Source organism: Magnolia sinica, chromosome 3, assembly GCF_029962835.1.
Source record: "Magnolia sinica isolate HGM2019 chromosome 3, MsV1, whole genome shotgun sequence".
Lineage (NCBI taxonomy): Eukaryota > Viridiplantae > Streptophyta > Magnoliopsida > Magnoliales > Magnoliaceae > Magnolia > Magnolia sinica.
Window position 1 is genome coordinate 67,019,065 of NC_080575.1, and position 26,410 is coordinate 67,045,474.

At 40.5% G+C, this 26,410-nt stretch overlaps 2 protein-coding genes across 2 annotated transcripts in view; one reads left to right on the top strand and one right to left on the bottom strand.

Moving 5' to 3' along the window:
* Window positions 1–17,973: 17,973 nt before the first annotated feature.
* Window positions 17,974–21,657, top strand: LOC131239994 (inorganic pyrophosphatase 1-like). The gene is made up of 4 exons (XM_058237967.1): window positions 17,974–18,146; window positions 19,451–19,572; window positions 19,683–19,890; window positions 21,056–21,657. The coding sequence occupies exons 1-4, from the start codon at window positions 18,009–18,011 to the stop codon at window positions 21,398–21,400; spliced, it is 813 nt and encodes a 270-aa protein (XP_058093950.1). The 5' UTR covers window positions 17,974–18,008; the 3' UTR covers window positions 21,401–21,657.
* Window positions 21,658–22,315: 658 nt separating this feature from the next.
* LOC131239993 (protein EFFECTOR OF TRANSCRIPTION 2-like) overlaps window positions 22,316–26,410 on the bottom strand; it is a 50,550-nt gene continuing 46,455 nt past the window's right edge. The window contains exon 3 of the mRNA XM_058237966.1: window positions 22,316–23,802. Coding sequence (XP_058093949.1) covers window positions 22,984–23,802 — 819 coding nt within the window. The 3' untranslated portion in view covers window positions 22,316–22,983. The remainder of the gene's footprint in view (window positions 23,803–26,410) is intronic.

Genomic DNA, 26,410 nt, shown 5'->3' on the forward strand with positions numbered 1-26,410 from the left:
ATTTCGCATTGTGGGTTGCCATGTTTCTGCACTTATATAGCCTAGATGGACTTAGTAAGATTTGCTTATTGCATTGCATCCTCAATATATATATTTGCCTCATTATGATCTGCATCACATATTCTGATATTAAATGATTTATATACTTGCAGCATTTTTACTTACTCTGATATCATATGATTTATGATCTTACCAGTATTTTCGATATTGTATGATTATGGCTTGTATTGAATACTTGGCACTTATCTTGAGCACACACTTTCACCACCCTCTAAGCTTTCTATAAGCTTATACATGATATATGCGTGCAAGTGGCGTTAGGTTGCAGCAGCGTTGAGCATGGAGCGTGCAGCCACCTCTTGGAGCTTTGATTTTGACATATGCATTTTCCTTTTAGTATTGTATTCAAATGTTTATATTAGTGGATATGTGATGATGATGTTACCTTTATGATTTGGGTAAACTTGTGGTTATGCTTATTATGAGTTAAATGTACATTGGAAAATCCTCCTTGTAGGATCCCAGGATTGGAATCTGGCGTATGAACACTGGGAGCCGAGAATGGGGTACTACGGAAGTTGTCGGGACCGGATTCGGCAATCAAGAATTCTGTGAGCCCGGTTTCTAAGTTTGGGGCGTGAAAATTCACATGCCAAAGATCTAAAAAAACCAAGTGAGGAATGAAGAGAATCAAAGATTTGAAGTGAAGAAAAGGAATCTTGAAAGTATCCTGAAAATAAATATATTCCTGAAATTGTCCTGAAAAAGCATATTCTGAAACTCTGAGTCTTATTTGGGAAACTACGCAGAGTGAATAAATTTGAGGTGGTGTAAACTTTGAGTCTATTTTGGAAAACTGTGCAGAGTGCGTAAATTTGAGGCAGTTTTTATATTTTTCCAACTCAGTGCGAGAGTTAAAGTTTCACAAATATAAATAGGACTTCCTAGGATGCTCCAAAGCAGCTTCTAAGGTTTAGAAGGGTCTCAAGGAGCATATACAAGGGTGGAGCAATCGCCAAAGAGTTTTTCTTCCCTAGTTTCTTTTTCATGCTTTGTTTAAGAGATTTAGTTTCAATCATGTATATGGTTGGTTAAACCTCTTAGCTAGAGCTAAGAGGTGAAGCTTGTATCATAGTTGGATGTTTATTTTTCTTTGATTCTTATTCTTATTGAACTTCATTGATTTCTAATTTGATATTAAGGAAATATTTTCAGTTTTCTATAATTTATTTTGACTCAAATTATAATATATGTTGTGATAGCTTTGAATATCTTCCTTTCCTGTTTTGAGATAGTGAGATTGGTAAATTCCGTTGTTCACCATCGTCTCCTAGGCATTGTAGGGTGATGGAATCTCTTCCAATCATCACAATTCTCCTCCATTGAGAATTAGGTCAATGAAAAGTTCAAATCTGATTTAAATTGCTTTATCTTCCAATTGGATAAGATGAGACTCTAATTCCAATTGTGTTCCTTGAAACAAGTAAGGTAGCATTTTGATAGCTACAAGTGGATCATTGGCACCCTAGTTCCCACCTTTAAATTCATAAGTTTCAATCAATATTATTCATCATTACTCTCAATTATTCAGATTTTAATTTAGATATTTTTCTAGTTCTAATTCCAGTTATTTTCAGAATATGTACAAGTTTAGTCTCTATGGATTCGACCTCGGTCTTACCGAGTTATTACTACATCGCAACCCTACACTTGGGGTTGTGAACAGTGTAGTCATTTACTTTCCCTATTAAGCAGATTACATTCATTAGTGCAATCTTTACTTTTCGAGCTTGCCGATTTACATTCCTTAGTGTAATCCTTAGCAGTAATCATGTAGTTGGTAATCTTTAGCTGCAATCTGAGTCTATGCTCGCACGTTGGACTTAATTCATCCATCGAAAAGGTGTTCTTCAGTTTCCCTCATGACTGACTGTAAGGATTTCTTTCCTAGTTCATTTCCTTTATATTGAAAAGTCCTTCTATACGAAATGCGTAACCCATCATCAAAGGACAAAGCCCACCCTCTGACGATCACCTGATCCAACTTTTACACATTGAGCGAGTGGCTGAATAGGCGATCGATCTCTTTAGATCTCAGTCATAAACTACATGTCTGCCTATCTTTGCACTTGGGATCATTGTTGTTTGGTTCGAATTAGAGCAACAATTCTAGTTATGGCACGTCGTACACTAGTATAGAAACAACAGTGAACAATTTCCTAATACGCCTGGTGGGACACTGTCTCTAAGATACAGGGGTGATATTGCGGATAATGCATAGAAGGAGCACACGTGTTGCCAAGGTCGAGTCCTCTACACCAACTGCACCACCTTGACCACCAACTGCACCACCTTCGACCGAGGACATGCCGGTTCTTGTACCCCTTGAGGTGTTAAATCTGAATAATAACCTAACTGGAGACTCAGTGGGGCTGTCCACGACCCGAACCGTGCTCCCATATGAGGTAGCCGTTATACTTCAGGATGTTTAGATGAGCATTCAAATGGTGCAAGATTATGTAAGAGCCTAAGGGGAATAATTTTATGCTCAAGCCAAGAGCATCAATCGGTACATGGCTAGCCAGACTGAAGCCATGCAACAACTAGTGGCTTTGATAGTGAAACGAACACCACTGGTAACACAACACAATTTCGATGGAAGTTCAATCGGCATGCAGTCCCATTACCACCGATACCGCCTCTACCACGTAACTCATCCCCAGTTCCTCCCTTGGAGGTAAGAAATGTACCACCTCATATGGAAGTTAGGTGACCTGAGCTGGAGATCAAGAATTTTGTACCTAAAAATAGGAATCATGGACCACCAGGTGGGCTCAATCCACAACAGGGTCTTAGATTTCAAGATAATCTTAACCAGTTTGGTCCGGATCATCCACTAGCCTTAGAGCCTCAGCGGGTGGATCGTGACTAGATAATACAAATTGTCAAAGAAGTTGTTGGCCAAGTGCTCGGCCACAACACTATCCCCATGTATCACAAGCCTTACCCCGAGTGGATAGGTCGGCAACATCCATTGTCGAGAAATTATCAACCGAATTTTTTCATGTTCTAAGGAGAGCCTAGGTAGTCAACCATTGAACGTATTGGTCGGTTCATAATGCAATGTGGTGAATTAGCCAATAATGATTATTATAAGTTATAATTATTCAGTCATTCATTGATTGCAGGGGCTTTCACTTTGTACTCAAACTTGCTACCAGACTCAGTACATACTTGGCAAGTATGCACAGTTCTTTTCCAAGAACAGAGAGATTATGGCTGATCTCGCACGATTCTGATAGTTACCTGGGGAATCATGCGAGAGTTATATTATGCAGTTTAAGCGAGCAAGAAGCTTTTGTAAAGTTTTCATGACCAAGCCGAGTTTGTGCAACTCACAAAACAAACTGGAATGTAAGCTTCGTAAGAAATTCATAAGTATGGAGTTTATTGATTTTTATGACTTAATTAAGATGGTCTTTCATTACGAGGAGCTCCTGTAATAAGGGGCTAGGTAGAAGAACTCGTCGTTATGAACGTATTACAATGACCCTAATTACGATATTGCAATTGTTAAAGTAGTGGCTAAGAAGCCATTAGTATGTTTAGCATTGGTCAAAGCAGAGTTGAGTACTAATTAGACTACACAAAATGCTCAGAAGGTATATACCTTTTATATCACCCGAGCCGAATAAATATTTGATATTTTGTTGGCTGAAAAGTTCATCAAAATTCCTATAAATCATAAGATACCTTTGGCCGATGAATTACAGAAGACCGAGTACTATAAATGGCAGGGAACTTGGTCCCACTCAACCAACAACTGCGTTATGTTCAGGAACGCCATTCAACACCACATCGACGAGGGCTATTGAAATTTCCAGAGAAAGGCGAAGAGGCAATGTTGATCGACATCGATCCCTTCTCATCCAATATTGAGGTGAACATGGTCACCGCTAATCTGAGGAACCAGCCGCGATCGATGATCGATCTCAGCTTGGACAATCAGCGAAGAACACTTGGTCAGCCTGTGCAAGGGCGCTGATGGGTGCCTTGTCCTCGAGGTGATTGGTTAGCTGCCGTTAAAGGAAGACATCAAGGTCCTCAAATTTGGGATCAATGCGCTCCGGAGACTGCGTCCCAGTCAGGAGACTCTCCTTGGAAAGGGAAGGAGCATCATAATAACAGTCTTGTATATTACCAGCCACCACAGTGGGCTCTCAATCGCCGTTCACATTGGGGGTCACCTTTACCAAGAATGGTCAAATCCCCCACTACACATGAAGGGGTATGGAAACAAGTCACTCACCCAAAGTTTTCAGCAATACCGGAAGTAATGACAAGTACCCCAAAACACCTATGGCAGAGACAAATGGATGTCGCAATAAGAGGAACGGAAGAGGAGATGAAACTTCCTCGACCAGAGATGAAAATGCTCCAGTCTTTTTAGAGGGTCCTTGTTCCCGATGAACAGTTTACAGTAAACACGGTCGAAGTAGTTTTGCCCACTACAGTGGAAGAAGATTCAGAGGCCCTTAATGACACGGATCAGTCGGTGAACATTAAAGAGGAGGATAGCTACGGTAATTTTTTGGATTACCTCATTAAAGAAGTCTTCTCAACGGAGGAATGGCTAGCCAATGAACTCTCATCAACCATTGATAAGTTGAAGATCTCCTCACCTGTCGATATGTCGGCCAAACTCACGATTAATGAACATGTTGCTTAGATCAAGGAGATGGGATCTGAGACACTAGGGGGAAAAGTTCATATAATGAAATTGTGTTTGGGTCGTTACCACCTGTAACATTTCATTGCAATATGGTCTTTACATTGCCATTCAGCTTTCAAGCTAGGCCCACTCAGCCTAACAGGATGGCCGGTGACGTGAAAGAATATGCTCCTCTAGTAATCATACAACATGCCTCTTTCCCATTTGAAGAGAACGATGAAAGTGTACCTAAGGATGACAAAATATCACATGTTAACATAGTTACCATCGTGGCTAGGGGTGTATTTGAAAGGGTAATCATCGACAAGCCCACTCACAACATGACATAACACCTCTAGCTGTTGTATATATCAGCTCATCTGGATGGATGCCCTGTCACCAAAATTCTGGTTAATGATGGGGTTGCAGTGAAGTTGTTGCCATGGAGAATAATGGCCAAGCTAGGAAAGACCACACCTGATCTGTTCCTGTCAGAAGTAACTATTAGCAATTTTGTCGGCCATGTCACAAACACACACGGTGTCCTACCGGTTGATCTGACTGTAGGCACCAAAACAATCATGGCACCATTTTTTATGGTGGACACCTCATCAAGCTATAATGAGCTATTAGGGAGAGATTGGATTCACGCATTTGCATGCATCCCATCCTCTCTTCATCGGTTTGTAATTTTCTGGAACCAAAACAAGGTCAAGCTAGTCTTAGCCAACAACAAACCCTTCTTGGCTACGCCGAATGCCAATGAGACTTACTACTACGATGAAGAAGTCAGACCTATCAAATTCAGAGGGAGAAATAAGTTCGTCCGCCCTACAGGGATTGCGGTAAAAAAGAATCTAGATAGCATTATGCAGGCTATTCCAAAGATCACTCGAACTAATAATACCCGGCCAAATGATATCGTCTTATATCGGCCGGTCTAACACTGCACCATTAAAGAGATTTCATAATCAAAATGTCAAGGAGCAAAGTAAACTGGGCCGACTTCACGACCAAAATAAAAAGGCTCTAAGAAAACCTGAAGGAAACTGATGAAGGATGTTTCGTGAATCTAGCCGAGATGGAAGAATCAGCTGAGGAAGACGGTATTGAATTTGAAGAAGTGTCAGAAGAAAAGGAAGATTTACGACCTTAAGTTCAGGATCCGTTGGTCAAGATCAATCTAGGAATGGAGCATAATCTGAAACCAACATTCATAAGTGACTTGTTGCAACCTACTGAGAATGAGCAATTAGTGAAATTACTCTTTGAGTTTGTTGACTACTTTGCGTAGGATTTTCATGAAATGCCAGGGCTATATTAATTCTTGGTCGAGATAAGATTACCCGCGTAAGAAGGTTATCAGCTGTACAAGCAGCTGCCTAGGCGGATGACGATTCAAGTCACCCTCAAGATCAAGGAAGAGATCGAGCGACTCCTGAAAGCTGATTTTATCTTACTGATCAAATATACCAAGTGGATGTCAAATATAATCCTGGAAATGAAAAAGAATGGTAAGTTAAGGGTATATATTGACTTTCAAAATCCAAACTTGGCCACACTAAAGGACGAGTATCCCATGCTAATGGACGATCAGCTCATCGACTGGGTTGTTGGACATGTGATTGTCTCCTTCATGGATGGGCATTTAGGATACAATCAAATCTACATTGCATTGGACGACGTGTCAAAGATGGCATTCAGGTGTACAGGGCCATTGGCAACTTAGTGTTGGGTAATGATACCTTTCAGACTAAAGAATGCAGGGGCCACATACCAGAGAGCAATGAATGCCATCTTCCATGACATGATTGGTCGATTCATGAAAATTTATGTAGATTATGTGGTAGTTAAATTGACTAATGTAATTGAGCATCTAGCCCACTTGCACAAGTCCTATGAAAGCATGAGACTCCATAAATTGAAAACGAACCCCTTAAAATGTACTTTTAGGGTCTTGGCCAGTAACTTCTTAAGATTCCTTGTACACCAAAGAGGGATCAAAGTTGATCAGAATAGGGCTCATGCCGTGATTAATGCTCGGCCGCAAGGAAACAAGGCTCAGCTACAAAGATTCTTAGGCCAAGTTAATTTCTTGAGGAGGTTCATATTTAACCGTGTGGGCAAAACTAGTATTTTCTCTCCATTGATAAAATTGAAGCAGGGGTCAAAATTTGTTTGGGAAGCAGAAAACCAGCTGGCTTTCGACGAGATTAAGGACTATCTAATGAAGTCGCTCATGTTGATTCCGCCGATCAAGGATCGACCCTCAAGCTATATGTTGCATCTATAGTAGAGTCGATCGAAGCCCCTTTAACACAAGATGATGGCATGATAAAGGAGCATGCGATCTATTAGCTGAGCAGAACCTTGATCGATAACGAGAGGCATTATTCGACCATGGAAAATTCTGCTTGTCACTATATTTTGCGGCTACTAAGCCAAGGCATTACTTACTAGCTGAAAATGTTAATAAAATAGTGGTGACTGCCTTGATAAAATATATGTTGAATCGGCCGATCTTGAGTGGCCGAATTCGTAAATAGGTGTTGGCTTTGTCTAAATTTAATGTCCATTATATCCCACAGAAGGCAGTAAAGGGTCGTGTCATAGCTGACTTTTTGGCCGATCACCCTTCGGTCCTTGAGGAACAAATCCCCCAAGCATCCATGATTTGCATTGTGTGCAGCTCACATAACGGAAGTTAATCTTTGATGGATCAAGGACACATGCTACATCTGGGGCTAAGGTGATCCCAATTGCTCCCAATGGGAATCGATAAGAATTTTCCTTCCAATTAGAAATTAACTGTACTAATAATCAGGCTGAATATGAAGCTATGATAACCGGCCTAGAGCTATTATTGGAATTATACGCAAGAACTGTGACCATCATAGGAGATTCATAGTTAGTGATAAATCAAATGGCAGGACTGTTCAAGTGTACTAGTCTATCTTTACTGCCATACTATGCCCTAGCAATCTAGTTATTAGACCTATTCGAAGAGGTTGAGTTAATGTAAGTTACCAAGGAACATAATGTAGATGCTAACGAATTGACACAGTTAACTACAGGGCTCGATGCCTTGAAAGGATTGGTCGAGCAGACAATCACCGTCCAAAGGAGATCCTTACCGTCTGTTTTTCAGAGAGAAACTACGATGGAGGTCTGCCAAGTAGAGGCAGAGGAGGATGATTGGAGGGCTCCTCTCATGGACTATTTGCTGAGTCCATGTACCATGACTGATAGAAATGTATGAATATCGGCCACAAATTATGTAATAGTCGATAGCAAGTTGTATCGAAAGGGGGCCGATGGAGTTTTACTTCAGCGCCTATCAAAGAAAGAAGCCATGCTGGTCATGGAAGAGGTCCATGAAGGGATATGTGGGGCCCACAAGGCTGGGAGAAAAATGAAACTCACACTTAGATGTTATGGATATTTTTGGCCAATGATGATAATGGCCGATTGCATCTAGTACACGAAGGGCTGTGAGGCTTGCCAAAGGAATGAGCTGGTCTAGCATGTGCCTGCAACCGAAATACATTCCATAATAAAGTCATGGCCATTTTGAGGATGGGCGATCGACTTGATCGGTCAGATTCACCCACCTTCAACTCGTATGGACTCATTTATCATCGTAGCAACCGATTACTTTACTAAGTGGGTGGGAGCGAAGCCCATGAGGTAATCGGCCACTAAGAAATTATTGAATTTATTAAAACTAACATTATCCACTATTTTGGGATACTGAAGTCCATTACCATGGACCGAGGTGCAGCCTTCTCGACCAAGTAAGTGCGAGCAATGGCCGATAAATACGACATAAAAATTCTACATTTGACCCCGTATTATGCCCATGCTAATGGCCATGTCGAGGCTAGAAACGAGGTAATTAAGAACATTCTGAGGAAAATAATTTGAGAAAATTCTCAAGAATAGCATATGAACCTATCTAAGGCTCTGTGAGCCTACATAATGTTGCCTCGTACCAGTATAGGGATGAGCCTGTTTGCATTAACTTATGGACACGACGCGGTCGTGCCCCTGGAAATCACGGTACCATCACAGCGAACCGCAAACCAGGTCAAGTTAACTCCTCCAGAGTTCACAGAGTCAATGTTAGCTGATGTAACATCCTGAAAATTTTCACGGCCCGAGTACATGCTTTTGCCCGAGAATTCCAGGTGTTAATAATATATAAATTGGATGCTTTAAAAATCGCACCATATTTTTTTTCCATTTAGGTCATATCCAGTAACCTTCATAAAGGTAACCATTCACGAGAATAAAATCATCTGCATTTATTATTTTATTTGAGTAAAAGAGTTCAACAAATTATCAAATGCCCCCTCAATGGGAGCTTATTACATTATCGAGTTTACAGCGGAAATATATGACTAAATAATAAAACTATCTTCTTATGCATTTAGTATAATCTTCCATAGGGAGATGGTTCTTTAGGTCTTAAATTTGTACATCACCTGCATCATCTGTATGGTTGGAGAGGGTCAATGCCCTACTCATAGTAGTGGTTATCCTTTAAGATTAACAATAATTCAAGAGATTCCACTACAAGGGGTATCAGTATGTGCAACCAATATATATGAATGCATGCTTAGCAAAGTATGTGCGGCTCATCATACGTAGTGATCATTATCACAATTTGAAAAGTAGTTTAAAATATCTGACTCGCCCCGCATTCTCACACTACGGAGATTCGCTGGCGTGTCCAACGTTAACGTGGATTTATGTGAACATCTCAAGGCGACACAACAACGCAATTAGGAGATTTACATAACACAATGTGTTCTTGGAGCAACTATTTGCAACATCCAATCCCAAAAAGTGATGTAACAGGCATGGCGACTTACATCGATTGTACACCACGCCAACCAACCCATGGAATTACGTGCCAACTAAGAGGGCCGCTACCCATAACGCATTACGTCCACGATAAATATTTGAATCACTAGTCGTGATACCTTTAACACATCACTTGACTCGATAGAGAAATATATTGAATCATGGGAGTATTTGGAATTCCAAGGCACATGCCCAAGTTTTAAAGGGATGTCGCACAAGGCTAACATAATAAAGGAGACGAGTAGCAATAAGCTAACTCAACAAAAAAGGAGAGTACCAATGGCTAACTCAACAAAAGAGGAGAGTAGCAATAAGCTAACCTAACGGTGAATAGTTGATTGAACGATTGGTTATGATAGACAAGTGAGAATACTTAAGTATATGATGATCATATCTCAAAATCAGAGGTCAAATGGCTTGATTTATGAATGAGATTATTCTCAATGGTTAGATTCATGTTGGAGAATGGATGTAAGGTTAGGATAGCTAGATTGGTATCATACACATGTATATAATAAGTTAAATTTCATGGTAACACTCGAGAACTTTCAATACTCAGGTATTTAAAAGTTCGGGGTGTTACAGCTGAGCTCGAGGAGCTGGACAAGGTACCCATGAGGGATTTAGTTTCAATCGTTGCGAACAAAGCAATCGTGGCACGTGCATATAAAAAAAGGTCAAAGGAAAGTCTTTCGGAGTAAGCAATGCGCTCTGGAAAATGGTATTGTTGATCAATCAGAAGGACCGATCCCTTGGTAAAAAGTGATCACCCACATGAGAAGGGCCATATATTATCAAGCAAGTCCTTAAGGGAGGTGCATATGTCTTAAGGGACATGAATGGGAAGGTTGCATAAGCTCCCATAAATGGTCGATTTTTAAAACTCTGCTTCCCTTCATTGTGGGAAGCCATCAAAGGACATATCAAGGAGAGTTAGAAATAAGTAGTTCATTTGAATAAAAACCCTAGAATAAGGGCCAGTCGATTATAAGAAATACAAAGAGAGAGAGAAAGAGGGAGGAAAGACTTAGCAAATCGAGCAATCGATCTACAAGTGGGTCGATTTGAGCTCTTTGAATCTCTTGGCGGTCGATGCCTTCACCTTCACCTTCGCCTTCACAGCTATCTTTTTCATCTCACTCCATAAGGTGTGTCGGCTCACGAGCTCTTCAAAGGAGTGCGTGATCGACGCGAGATGTCAGTTGAGGGCCGCGTACTCCAAATCGGTCGATTTCTTTTTGACCATGTTAGACTCCACACGGCCTCGATAGAGTGCTATTTGGGACTCGATGAAAGCAATCAAGTCCTCATTCTTAGGTCGACCATAGTCTAGGTAGAGTCATTGGGCCTTGATGAGGTTGGCAAAGTGGTTATTGAACACAACCTTCATCGACCGCAATATCTCCTTATCAAGGCAATGTTCCTAGGTCCAGCGAAGTTAGGTTTTTCAAGCCGCTTCATGGCGCACAGGAAGAGCTCTAGATTCAGCACTAAGGACCGATAAACATGACAGTGAACTCGTGCAGCACTCAATCTCCTGGTTAGCCCTGGAGTAGTCTTCTCCAAGTTGTTGAAGTTCTGAAATGATCTTCAGAACCTCCTATGGAGGTCTGTGATCTTTGGGTTGTCCAGCAACATCCCTGAGAAAGGGATAAGGGTCGTGCAGAAAAGAGGAGCAGGAGGAGTTAAGCCCTTCTGCGAAGATCTCCTCCATGATTTTGATGGACAGAGAAGGAAAATCCACAGAGTCCAAGGTAGTGTTGACAGAATTCCTTGTTTGTGCTCGTTCGTGATGCATTTCGAATCCTAAGGGTTGCTTTTATAGACTAGAGGTTCAATAATTAATACACATTAGATAAGGTGTGATAATTGGGAACTTGACACCAACAGCTCATGCATCAATTCGTTTCTGAGATCGTGGGGGAATGTGGCGAAATAAATGGGATCCCCTCGAAAAGCGTGGTGTCATTGCTATGACCAAGTCAACACATACATGGAAGGTAAAACAACTAAGTATTGTGCGGCCATATAATAACGCAAAAGCCCGACTGATAGGTAATATCAAACATCACTTGGTTAATACTCAAATTGCATTACTGAAAGAGAGGTATATCCTACGCCCTAAGCAAAAGAAAAAATAATAATTTTTATTGGCATAAGAATTTATTCACTACTATGCAGGTCATCGACCGCATCACACTAGAGTAAGGACTGAACAGAAAGCTTAAAGGCGATCGAGTGATCTAGATCTTCATCCCCTCGAACTCCTTGAGTAGGGCTTGTATTTTTACTTCATTCTTTTCCTTTGATGAAGCCCAGCTGACACCTTTTTCGATAACGAGTGGTAGGAGATAGAGCAGCTGATCAACATGAAGGGCGCTTGAAGAAACCACGTCCTTGGCCGCTCTCTTAACACGAAGCTAGCCTTCGACCGTGCCTGATACATAGCAATATGTTCATCCAGGAATGCAAGATCTTCTGAGTCATCTATCTCCTTGGCGAAGAAGGTGTATTCACACTCCTTCAATTCCTCCATTAGCCCTGCTCGATAGGATTGCAGCATCCTCAACGTGGTGTGGTTGAATTGATGTATTTAGACGCATTGCAATTGCCTGGACCATGATAGTTCATGTTTTCTACTCATTGCTGCAAATTCCTTCTTCGCCGAGGTCTGTTGCTAAAGATATTTAGAATTCACTTGGTTAATAAAGGTCAGTTCATGGAATCCATCTCCCATAATGTACAGACGCTTCAGCATCTGAACGAGCTTCCCAAGTGTGCCATCTGATTCAACCACGGATGAAGCATACATTGTAAAACCATTGGCATCAAACAGCAGACTATAATTGGAGTATTCTTTTAAACCCCATTCAAAGATCTCATTCAAATAACGTTCGGCACCTGTAATAAGTGAGGAAGGGCTAGAAGCCATGGATATAAAGTAGGAATGAAAAAGGAACATGAGGTGAGTAAGCGTTAGACGTTGTTTAAATAGACAGTATAGGCACCCATGATTTAGAGTAGTTGTGGTAAGAAAACTGGAACGTGTTCCGAACAATTAGGGCCACGAGACATTTGAGGCATGAAGTTTGGAACCAACCCATATCCTGTCAAATTTTTAGGACAAGTCAACAATCAATTGCAAATGACGGAAGTAAAAGGGCAATAAGGCACAAAAATGGCTCAGCGTCCGTTTGTATTAACAAAAAAATGGTTACAAGTTAAAAATCAAGAGATATAAAGCATTGCAAAGATTCTTTAACCGCCCCAGTTGGTCTTTCACGACTTGTAATGTAGCTTCTTTTTTACCGTTGACCAAGAAAGTCGACCGATAACTTTTGTTCGGGAGTGCACCGCAGTAGCTGGTTGATTAACACTCCTCTTACACTGAAGATGTTCAACATGCTTTCCTGTGAACTCTTGCTTTAGCGCGATCAATTCTGCCTCTTAAGCTATGATATTGACCTCCAAATTATCCAGCTCAACCTAGGAAGTCTTCAGCTTAGCGTTCCCAACCATAAGGTCCTCAGCAATGTTGTGCGCAGAGGCCCTCTCAGACTCGACTGAAGTATGTTCGACTTTGAGTCAATCGACGATGACACCAACGTGATAGCATGTTTTGAGCAGCCCATGAAGCTCTTAAAAACTAGGAACCTTGTTAACCAAAGTAGGGTCCAACCAGGAGAAGACACAGTATGATTTGACCAATCTGTTGAGTTTGTCGACCAACTTAACGTCGAGAGACCCTACTAACCCCCTCTCCGTGTGATCATGGAGCTCGGCCTTCACATCTCGCAGATTGCTTGAAGGTGAGGGAGGCTCGGACACAGTTTTCTCCCCAACAAAGGCCTTCTCAAACAAATATATGATATCAACGATGGGAGGGAGATCTTCACTGTTAAAGGCAAGAGCACCATCCATGGATATGATTTCAGGAATAGAGGGCGGATGAGAATTGGGCCCAACAGTCTCAACCACGGTCATTTCTACAACCTCAACTGTGGCGATCTCTTCGATCTCGACCGCTGAGTTGGCTACTATTACTTCGGCGGTCATAACTGGGCCTTCATGTTTACAGTAAGCGAGCATGAAATGGGAATAGGCCTTGCCAGCCTTTTTGTTGAAGTGTCTCTTTTCATCATGAACGAAGCTTGGAAAAACTACTCTGCCAAAAGGAAGAAGTTAGGTAATGGCACAGACATCCAAAAAATTTGGACTCATGGGACTGCATATGAAAAAGAAAGTGTTTATAGATGAATTCTAAAACATTGATGTTACAGTGAGGAGAGGAGGATCTAGTGCATAACCATGCAGTGAGAATTTGATGCATTTATATATGTTGATCTCTCCCCAAGAATCCTCATGTTGTGTAGTGATATGGTCAAACCAATCATGCCATCTTAGCAACGGTTTTGGCTAGGATCGTGGAGTCTTCAAGGCGTTAGAAGGATCGAGAATCAATTGAGATTGAATCAGCATGTTCTCACCATAGCAATTTAAAAAGAAACGGTCCATTGGACAGATCTCATTAACCTCGATTTCAATAAAGAAGGCTGGGTCAAGGTAGCAATAATCACCGAGCGGCAATTTAAAAATGCTCTTGTTAGTGAATTTTTTAGAAAGACCATCTAATGTATGTATTAGATCATCATGCTAGAAGGTTGGAGAAACAAAAAATGAGGAAGCAGCCATTACTGAAATGAGAGAGTTAGGGTTTCAAAAATGAAGAAATAAAGAAGAAAGCTCGAGAAACTCGAAAATGAATAGAAATGTAGTTTATATTGGCCGAAATCGGGTGCATTAATTAGGGTGTAATCATAATCTCATATGGTACGACACTTATACACGTGTCACCATGGGAATAGCTCTCTGTTCAAAAAAGGAAAACACGACCATCATTTGGAATTGTCTTGGTCATGCGGGGTAAATGAAGCGTCGCCACATGGCATAAAGAACATGTGCATTTATGAGGGGTTACACGTCGCTTTCACCTTTTACCAATGGTGAAGTGGCATGTGAGGCAATGTTGTACGCTATATATGTTTGTTCTTATAAGAGCAAACCAAAGAGGGACATGTGTAATTATATAAGAGTTATGTAGTGTATTTAAGATCTGCAAAGATATCCAAATATGATTTTACGGTAATACAACTGGCATCTATCGAACAATGCCACATCATCCACAAAGTAAGTTTCGCCGATTGAAACATGGTCGAGTCGATAAGGGAACTTGGAGTAGTTATAAGACAGATGACAGGCTTCAAAGAATGGCTCCAAGAGGTTAGTAATGCTAAAACGGTTATAGCAACCGTCAGAACATGGGAAACATCCAGATGATCAGTTTAGAGCTATAAATAGTAAAGGAATTCAATATAATAAGATGTCTCATACCAACCAAGCCAAATCAAAGCTATCTTTCAATTACTTTATACTCCTTGGCATTATTTATCGTTTACATTCCTTAGTGTAATCCATAGTATTAATCAATTAATTGTTAACCTTAACATTATTAGTCATTTACATTCCTTATTGTAACCGTAATAGTAATCGAGTAGTTGTTAATCTTAGTTGTAATTCAAGTCTACACTCATACGTTGAATTCAGTTCAAGTATCAAGCAAAGTTCTCCAATTCAAAAAGGTGCTACATATTTGTTCTCTATAGCCGACTATAAGAATTTCTTTTTTTATTTTATTTGTATTGAAGAAGTCATTTCATATGGAATACAGAGGTGTAACCCATGCATTTTCATAAGACAAACGCCACCCTCTGATAATTGCCTGATCGTCTTAAGCAACATTGTACAAGTGGCTAAATAACTGGCCGATCTTATTCGATCACGATCTTAAGCAACATTATGCAAGTAGCTGAATAGGTAACTGATTTTATTCGATCTCGATCTTAAGCAACACCTGTAAGTCACTGAATGGGTAACTGATCTTATTCGATCTACAATCAATCTCCATCTCGGACGTATCAGCCTATCTTGGTGCTTGGGGTCGTAGTTATTCTGTTTGAATTGAGCTGCACATTCAATTCTAGCACGCCTGCCCAAACCATGTCATCGAAAAAAAAAGAGACAACAAAGGTCACATGCGGACAAAATCAGAAGATTAGAAACGTTCATTAGCTTGGAACAACTGTTGGTGCTACCATTTGATGGCTAGGTAGAGCCCTTCACTATGATGTTGAGACCATGGCCCACCCACTATAATTCCTAGATGAAATGTTCGAATCAGCCATTTGTTGTTGCATTGTAACCCCTTCCAACAACTCAATACAATGGGTACATGTGAGCACCACCAACTTATAATAATGTGACAACGACTTGTAACAAAGATCAGCTTAGGCCGGCCACAAGTAGGTGGAATAAGGCTGTTCTCAGCAACCACTTATGTTCACACACCCATGTGGAGCCAACCAGATGAGTGGACCAAATTCACTTTTCGACCTGAATATTTTCACACACCTATGTGTGGCCAAACAGATGAGTGGATCAAATTCACTTTTCGACCGAAATATCTTCTCTCAGCACCTTCCCAAATGCAAGCTAAGAGCGGAACTACATCAAAGAGTCCGAAATGCATTATTCAAAAGCGCTGTTTGGGATCAAAGAATATGAATTTTGTAATTTCATGAACTTGTACTGGTAATCCCACGGTTTGGTAATCGAACTTTCAAGTCCGCATACATATGATGGATGGAGTGGATGTCACACAGAAATCACGGTGGGGCCCATTTTTTTAAAAAGCACGGCCGTAAGAAATTTTCATACATTGTTTAACTAACGATGATGATGATGTAGAGCGGGTCGCATATAAGTTCATGGCCAAGATGGATCAGAAAAGGCCTAATCGAAGGCAGAACTGATCCGGACCGTCGGAACCTTAGAATAGGCGTATCTCGCAAACTGGAATGGATTATCCCACATGCCATTTATGATTTTAGTATAGGACAAGCTTCTTTAGCCACCCAACCCGCTACACTGGGTTGCGCATGCCAAATTTGTGAGATTCCAGCAGATCAATAGTTGAATTTCTGTTTTATTTTCATTTTTACCATTTATAGTAAGTTTTAGTTTGATCATAACCCTTCATCTATCGTTGAGATATAGGATTTGCGTCCAACAAAAAAGTGCTCATTTATTTCAATTATCAATTTATGAATTTTATATAATTATTTTATTTTCTTATTTTTCCTTGAAGAATCTCCGTGACGAGGCGAAAGTTATGTGGGTTTGGAATAATTATCCCCACGAGGAAGACGGTGCTCGGCCTCAACACGTCATTCCCTGTGTAAGATTATCAGTTTCTTCAATGCACTCATGGCCCACCTGATGTATGATGACTGAAATAAACAGTATTTTCGTGCCATGTTGGCATATGTGGGTGGAGAATATGATTCTACTGACTACTCTGGATTAGATGGTCCCATAAATATCAGAGATGAGATTGAAAAGATAATGTTTCAAAATCCAGCGGCCTAAAACAACAGAAACCTAAATCGAGATGATGTAGTCGCTCTAGAAATTGAGACCTAAAAAATATTGGTACGTGCATATGCATGCACCCAATCAAATCACATGTGGGATATGTTTACTATGATCCAAGCCGTTCAAATAAATGGACCCACTTTGGATTGGATTAATCCTCACGATCTGAACGATTTATATTGAGTTACTTGTAAGCCAGATGGACAATGACTGTATGTGCATCCCTTACGTTGTGCTCTACCTACGTACCAAATACCTTCTAGGCGAACAATGCTGATTTTAGATGCCCCCATTCTCAAGCACCAAAGAAGAGGCACCACGCCTGCCCACGACACATATGCAGGATCCGGACCGTCCAAAGGGTGGCCCACCATGCACATACCTTCAAATCATGAGTTCCTACTAACTAGGTTCTCTACACGCATACAATGAATCTGGATTGTCGGTTACCACCTTTCCCAATCGTTGATTTCATTGTATGTGTAGGCCCACTCAATAAACGGACTCACCAAAATTTTAGATTAAAGAACATTTTCCATGTGGACCACCCTATGAACGTCTCAGATGCTGACTAAATTTGTTACATTGACAAGCTTTGTGCGTTTGTGCTCGGCGCTTGAAGATGGGCGCAAAGACGCTGCATGTTCAAAGAACATTCCATATCCGCGTTGGATAGAATTTCAATCACTCGCACAAGTTGGTATTTTATTCCAGGAGAATATACCAAATCCAGGCCGCTTTTTTAGGTGATGGCTCATCTGGCACGTCCATGGCCATGCACGATCACCAAATATTCGTTGGCATCCAAACCTCCCATGTAGGCACAAGTTCCCCCAGAGGCCTATAAAATACATTCGTGTGCTTGTAACCGAATACCATTCACTAGCATTCGGAGTAATTGGATTTTTTTTATTTTTTATTTTTCTCTGAACTCACTTAAATGGCAGGGATTGTGGTGGTTTTCGATTTTGACAAGACGATCATCGACTGCGATAGCGATAACTGGGTGATCGACGACATGGGTGCCACCCAGCTCTTCGACCAACTTCTTCCTTCCATGCCATGGAATTCTCTTATGGTATGTATGTCGTATTGATGTATTTGTATAGTCTTTCCTCCAAGTGTATGGTGTAGATTTTTCTGGTTTGGATTGTGTGGTCCCTTGAATTCTGATTTTTTTTTATTATATATTATTATTGAAGAATTACAGAGTTTTGTTTTTTTTTCTGTTTTTGCATGTATGTATGTACGTACGTACGTACATGCACGTATGTATGTATTTTTTTGTAAAGCTTTGTTCTTGGGTTCTGCTTTTGTCAATGGAAGGATCTTGGTTTTTTTTTTTTTTTTTTGTTTGTGGCCCATTTCGTCGTGGATTTTTCTGGTTTTGGATTGTGTGGTTGCCTTGAATTCTAGCTTTCTTTGAGGTCTTTCTATTGCCATTGAAGTACTATTGAATTACGCATTCTGTTCTGTTTTTGTATGTATACATAATACATGCCATCCATGTATGGATGTAGGTACATGAGTATGTATATGTATATATGTGTTTCTTCCTGAATTCCTCGGAAGATTGTTGTTGGGTTTTTGTTTTTTTTATTTGGACGCGGATCGCCTGGGCCCGGGCACAGTAAGTCCCTGTAGTTGAAGCTGTGTGGGGCCCACAGAGATGCCTGTCACAAATCCACTCCGTTCATCCGTTTTCCAAGACAACAATATGAAAGGAAACTAAAAATCAGTCAGAACCAATACTCGTGTGGGCCACAACACACGGAACAGTGGGAATGGAAACGACCACTGTTGAAACCTGACTGGAGCCGACCATGATGTTTATATGCTATCAAGACTGTTCATAGGGTTATAACCACTCACATAAAATGTAATCACAAATATCATCCTGATACAAAACTTCAGTAGACCCCACAAAGTTTCCAATGGTGGGCGTTCAATCCCTGTTGTTTCATGTGGTGTGGCCCACTAGAATTTTGGATCTGGCTGGTTTTATGATGTATCCTAATGTTGTCTTGCAAAACTGATGGACGGAATGGATTTGCGACGGGCGTCTCTGTGGACCCTACACAGGTTCTGATTGATTGCATGGTCCAGATCAAAGGACCGAAGCATCTATTGAGTGAAATTGATCGTTTTATACATCTAGCAAGAATTTCATTTATCCTTTTAAACAATATTCAATCCATCCATTTTAGTGCGTTTGGTTGCACCACCGAATATCATGAAATTTCATGACAATTGATGATTAATCATCCTATATCGGTGTGGTGCAACCAAACACACCCTTTTATTTCAGTATTTTCTCTTTTGTGATTTCATGTATTCGTTCCTCCAAGTTCACATGTATCAATGTTTCTGTAATGTTTTCAGGATCGAATGATGGGAGAGCTTCACGCTCAAGGAAAGACTATTGAAGAAATTGCAAACTGCTTGAAAAGGGCTCCTTTATACCCCCAGATCATCACAGCCATCAAATCAGCTTATGCTCTTGGGTACTTTTCCTAATCTCCTATCTTTGAATAATTCAAATCTCACGATGTCCGTCCTTATAGGGTTTTGTGATTTTGATGTGTTTCTTACTTATTCAGCTTGGAACTTTCAGGTGCGATTTGAGGATAGTGAGCGATGCCAATCTCTTCTTCATTGAGACAATCCTCAAACACCATGGACTGAATGATTACTTCTCGGAAATCAACACAAACCCAAGTTTTGTAGATGAAGATGGGAAGCTTAGGATCTTCCCATACCATGATTTTACCTCTTCTCCTCATGGTTGTACTTGCAACCAATGCCCCCCAAACATGTGCAAGGTATTTGATTTTGTAACCACCTAATCATTTATACTGTTATAATCTTTTTATTGCTAGTGAGTTTTTCCTAATAAATTCCTCCATGTAAATGATATATACGACCATGATTACACATACAAAAGATTGGACAAGTGACATAGAGATCAAGTGCTCTGGGCCAATCTTGATGAAACTCAATTTGAGAGGGCCATTGATGTAGAGTGGGTCGCGGATACTTTCATGTCCAAGATGGACAAGATAAGGCCTGATCGAAGGCGGAAGTGATCATGACCATCAAGACCTTAAAACAGGCATATCTCACAAATCGGAATGAGTTATTCGACATACCATATATGATTTTGGGGTAGGAGAAGCTACTTTAGCAAACCAACCCCGCTATGTCGCGTTGCCCATGCCGAATTTGTGAGATTTCATCATATCGACGGTCAAAAATTTATTTTATTTTCGTTTTTACTATTTATAATAAGTTTTAGTTTGATCATAACTTTTGATCCATTGAGTTTTAGGAGTCGTGCGCAACATGAAAAGGGCTTAGAAAAATTAGGGGAATAATATGGTTAGGCCAAATTGGACAGATAGTATTTTTAACTAAAAACCATGAAGTCTAGTGGAATCATGATCGTCTATAAATATTAAGTTTATTATTTATAGTACGTCACGATTTTAGAGAGTTTGAGTTGGAGTTTGATTATAAAACGTCTTCCTAAGTTTGGTATTACTATTTAAAGGGTTGTAAATTCTTGGAGGAACCTCTTTGAGGAGTCCAGAGAAACTTCATCAATTCAGAGTAGTTATCCCCTTGGGGAAGACGGTGATCGGCCTCATCATTTCCATCCCCGTGTCAGCCATAATCCAAAACTCGCATGGATCAAAAAGATATTAGTGGTTCAATCTCCTACTGTTTTCTGTAGAAAGAGGACAGCTGCTAGTATTCTATGTTCCCATCCGTTCATAAATAAATGACCAGAAAGTTGTGATTGTCGAATTGGTGAGGATTTCATTAATGTCTGGTCCATCCATGATGTGGCCTACCAAACAAATGATCAAAATTCTTGAGTGGGTGGGGCACTAGTCTGGTTATCCTCACTCAACTTTTTGAGTTTTATCCATTACTCTCGTAAACTTTGTTTATGATGGCTTATATATGATTGATTTTTGCCAAAAGGGCCTTATCATCGAGCAAATTCGAGCATCGGTGTTGAAGGACGGGAAGAAGCGGTTCATTTACCTGGGTGATGGAAAGGGAGATTTCTGCCCGTCTTTGAAGCTAGAAGAAGGAGACCATGTGATGCCGAGGAAGAATTACCCCTTGTGGGATCTCATCTGTGACAATCCATTGCTTCTCAAGGCGGAGATTCATGAATGGGGAAATGCAGAAGAGCTTGAAGGAGTCCTCCTTCATCTCATAAATGAAATCTCTTCGGTTGAAGACACCAACAACAACAGCAACTCTTCTCAGTTATTTTCAATTGATTGCAAGTTTCAGACCATTCCAGTCTCTTCACAATAAGCTCTTCCACCGGCTCTCCCAATGCCTCACTAACCATGAACATGATCCTTCTAACGGTCAAAAAATTTGAATTTTAGCAAATGACTGTCATACGTGTTTGATTTTTCCTTCTAGTTTTTTATTTTTTTCTTTAAAAAAAAAAAAAAAAAAAAAAAAAACAATGGCAAGCAAGCTTCTTGATGTAAGTCTACTATACTTGGGATGTTGAAAGAGCCTTGTTGGTCTCACTTCAAATTCCATGGATTTCTTGTTTTGTAGATGGGATTTGGACAGTTCAAATGTTCGTGCTGATCAAAGGAAACCGACGATGGGTTGGTGGATCCAGACAGTCCCATTGACTATGATTCTCGCCCATAGCCGCCTGCGGCGAGGACCTGCTGCATGGATGGTCTGGATCCACGGCCCACCTGTCACATGACAGGATGTTGAGATCAAGTCACACTGGCAACTGAGTTTCCTGGTAACTCGGCTCGCAATTTCATATAGTTTCCAGTCGAGTGTGAGTTCTAGAACAATGCTGGTGAACATCTACCAGCTCTTGCTACCAAACGTGATGTTGAATGGAATCCATTTCAGTGTGGGTTTGATCAGATACTAATTTGGACTTCCAAACCCACCCTAGGAAGTGAGCCTGATTTGCACAGTGGAATCGTGATCTTAGAACTAAGAATGCAGAGCACAAACTGTACACAAAGGTTCCCTCATGTTTAATAATCTATTAACCATTTGGATTTTTGAGCCATCGCCCATCCACTGTGGGCCCATGATTTGGACATTCTAAATTGATATGCATGTGTCCTGACATTGATGGAGGATGATTGTGACACTATGATCTGCCATATATTCTTGGAAAGACAGCAACAGAGGAATTGTATGATGCTTAACCAAACAGATAAAAATGTGTGCAGTCTGTAGTAGACTTTCAACAAGTGAACTGCACTGATGGATCCATGGCAAAAATAGAAAAGAAGAAATACAAATCTCACTCATCAAATGATATTAGGATTCATAGTCATCGAGATGCACTGTTGTTCGGGCAACTCCAAACATGTGTAAGTTCATAAATTCTGGTAAAAAACCATAAACTCCAAACATTCATACCAATCCAACACAAATCACATTGGACCCATAAAGAGCCCTCATCACACAATCCTAATTCAGCACTTCAAACAGCACACCCAACATACATGTGCAGTCCACCTCCCCAGATGCGTTTACTGATCTTATTTGTCAGCCAGGGAATCCACATGGCAGGATCGTTACTGATGAATGGCTCGGATCTCACGTGCGCACATTGCTGGCACAAGTGGACAAGTTCCTCATCAAGTCCAATCTTAGCAAGTCCCATTGGCATCTCTCAAATTCATATCAGAAATAAGCACATGAACACTCAAATCAAATCACTTTCGGCGCATAAAAAGAGCCCCTCACAAACTCCTAATTACGGATGGGATGGTTGGACCTTGGGTGGCCGGCCCTATACCAAATATTGATTTTGCCAAGCTAAAAGCTCAGCCCATTGCAATCCCTTCTCCTAATGCAGTATTTTTGTCTCAGATATCAACTGAAGCATTGATCCAACACTAGTAGTAGTGAGTAGTGACCCTCCTTCCTTTATGCAGTTCACATCTCTTCCTTCCATGGACTGGAAATTCCATACAAACAGACCCATCTCCTAACCTTACACCACAGACACCTGATTTTCCTTCTTTTACTAGCACTTCTCCGTATGTAACTGATGTAGGGACTGACGCATTAATCCTCTTCCATTTATGCTCACCACACCTTTTCCTTCCTTCAACAGGTCTGCTTCTGCAAACAGACCCATCACATAATGCCACCCCACATATCGTAAAATCCTCATCAACCACAAATTTTCTCATGACTACCTGAGGCCAGGATTTTCCTTCTTTTACCAGCACTTCTCCATTTGTAACTGATGTAGAGACTGAGGCATTAATCCTCTTCCCTTTATGCTCACCACACCTTTTCCTTCCTTCAACAGGTCTACTTCTACAAACAGACCCATCACCTAAGGCCACTCTACATATTGTAAAATCCTCATCAACCACACATTTTGTTGGGACTACCTGAGGCCGCGATTTGCTAAATTTGAAAACCCGCGAACCCAAATCATGTTTTGGGTCATCAGAAGTAGTTTCAGATTCTTTGGATGGCATGCTGTCGTTGATCTTGATGCCAACTCGCTTTTTACCAAAAGCCTCCCACTTCCACTGTTGGAACTTGCTAAGGAAATCAGAGGTTGCACCTGAAGCGATTTTATTTAGCTTTAGAACGACATCTTCTTGGCGGCGGATGCCATTTCCGCCTTTGTTCCACGCGTAGTCAAATATTCCAAGCAGCTGAGATTCTGTCTTCTCTGCCTCTTTCTTGTTTTTCATCTGTAACATCAGAAACTTCAGTTTGGGTGATAGATGAAAAATGGAGGTTTTCTTTTCTCAACAACCAGTACATACAAGAATAATTTGAAACTCCATCCAAGAAAACCTATTAATTTTTCACAAATTTATCAAGCATATTAAATAAAAAGGAACGAAATAAGTATGTGTGTGTGCATGGTGCATGTGTGCCTTGAAGATATGCCTGTACACACAACTACCACCAACTGATGAAAGATGGGGACAAATTGCAACACCCCGAGATTTTTCTAAAGTGGCTTTAGTTCATCATATAGCTTATTGTGTGTATTTTTCCTAAATTAATGTGAATTTTAACTTGTTTTGAGGAATAACTCTTTATCTGTGATGAATTTGATATGAGTTATTTTGTAAGAATTGCTTAAAAGTGTGCATAGAAGCTAGTAGAAGCATTAGATTTCATAAATTTACTAGATTAGAAATTTGCACAGAAACGCCTTTAAACTAAACCCTCGATTTGAGATCTTATAGTTCCCATGATCCATTTGACCTGAAATTGTCCCATGCCTATCTATCATAAATTAACCGTACATGTCGAATTTCAGCCCGTCGATCGCAAAAGAAGTGGCCCAATTGTCAAATCAACCCCTTAACCCTTGATTTTCGTATCCATCAAATGAGGAAAGTTCGTGGGTGGTCGTAGTCGGATATCTTCCTTCATATGAATGACTTGGATTGCCCATCATATAGACTGAATGTGAGATGTAAGAATCTCACCTTGACAAGTCTTTCCTTCAGCAAAAATTTAGTCGTTTTATGCTTACCAACTCTTTCTAAATCCGGATCTTCCGATTTACCCACTTCCAACCGTCAATCGCAAGTCAAATTTGGATCACACCTTGACCTCATATGACTACAAGATCATACAAATTTTGCACCCCGATCTATGATCCTATACCATTGAATGATGATCACCTCAAAGCCCGTTACTTCCTTTTGATGCAATAGGTGAAATTCCATATTCAAATCTTTCCCACCATCAATCAACCACCAAATTTGTCCAATTGTTTGCCTACTCACGCCTAGAGAGAGAGAGTGGACGTTCACATCCACGGGACGCCCACCCACCCACATCCAAGCCATCCATCATAGTCATCCCACATGTGGGATCTCTTCCACATCAGCTTCTGCAGCCCGCGTTTCACAAAGACACCATCATCCTTGACATTCTACACCTAGGGTTTCACGTTTAGACAAAGGTGATGAATCCCTTGAAGCCTAGACACAATTATAGCTTAGATTTTTTCAATTTCTACAACTAGTTTCTTCATGATTGATTTTTGTTTGTTTCAATTGCAAAACTCTCAATTTATTTTCTGTTTAAACATGATATATTTCTGTAAATTATACGTTGGATGAGTGAATTCATATTTGGATTTGATTTGATGAACGTTTGAATCATGTTTAGGCACAAACATAGACTATGTAGTGTTGGGTGCATAAACTATATGAAATCTAGGTTGATAACCTAACCTAGATGGGGCATGTGACCATGTGAATACTATTTTGATGTCCCATGATGTGGGAATTCATGAATTCAACTGGATCAGCGGGTTAACTCGTAGAACTGAGCCAAACCACTTACACAAGCATGGTGTGCCAACTAGGGTTGGACGTAAGGACCCTATGCGCAGTAGTTTTGGTTCGGCCTATGCATGGTGATGTTTGTACACATTGTGGTGATGTTTTTCATGTGAATAAACTGATGTGGTATTGCTGGACTTCTTGTGAAAATTCTACATGATGTGTGTTTGGAGTTTGGAGGTGAAATCATGTATGTGAACATCAACCTATGGGAACTATGTAGAAACTATGCTTGTTACATGGATATTGTGATATGTGAATAGACATAGTTACATTGATGTCTTATTGGATATGGACATGTGTTTGGATGCCACATCAAAGGAAGCTCCTTACCCCATAAGATGTGAACATAACATGGAATTGTGGAAACTCAAATGGGGTTATGTTGGTGAATCGTTGTAGAATATCCATATGTATGGATTTTGATGATTCCTAGAGGATCCTATGGCTAGATTATTTCTTGTGATGGATCAATGATCTGTTGATATGGAATGGAGGAAACCCATATGGGTTATGTTTATGAATTGATGGGAATACCCTTGTGTGGATTATATGGATTATGAAGGATCTGATTGTTAGATTGTTTACCTATGGTGTATCCATGAATGGTTAATGTGGAATGTGAGCCACGTGTAACATCACGGCTAGATTATGTACGTCCCTCCACTAGTGGAAGTCGTGAGAAGGGTATTGACTATTCTAGGGTGTGGTGATGACTTGTTAAGTGTGGGCATTGTTAATCCGGCTAGATGATAAACCAATTTAATTAAAGGTGAAACTAATTATGCATTCACTTTGGGAACGTACAATAGAGAAAATGTTGGTTGGAAGATCCCGTTTCTCTAGTTGTGCATGATTGAGTGAAAGAGTGGGAGATCCCGTTTCACTATTTGGAAATTTTTTGAGTATGTGGGAGTGTTGGAAGATCCCGTCCTACATCGGCTCAGTACCTCTGGTGACTAGTGGCTAATGAGAGTGTTGAAAGATC

What these genes read in the sequence shown, in the direction of transcription:
- LOC131239994 (XM_058237967.1), top strand. Translation starts at nt 18,009, where the DNA reads ATGGCAGGGATTGTGGTGGTTTTCGATTTTGACAAGACGATCATCGAC. An exon ending in TGCCATGGAATTCTCTTATG is followed by an intron (nt 18,147 to 19,450) that starts GTATGTATGTCG and finishes TAATGTTTTCAG; the next exon opens with GATCGAATGATGGGAGAGCT. An exon ending in GCCCCCCAAACATGTGCAAG is followed by an intron (nt 19,891 to 21,055) that starts GTATTTGATTTT and finishes TTTTGCCAAAAG; the next exon opens with GGCCTTATCATCGAGCAAAT.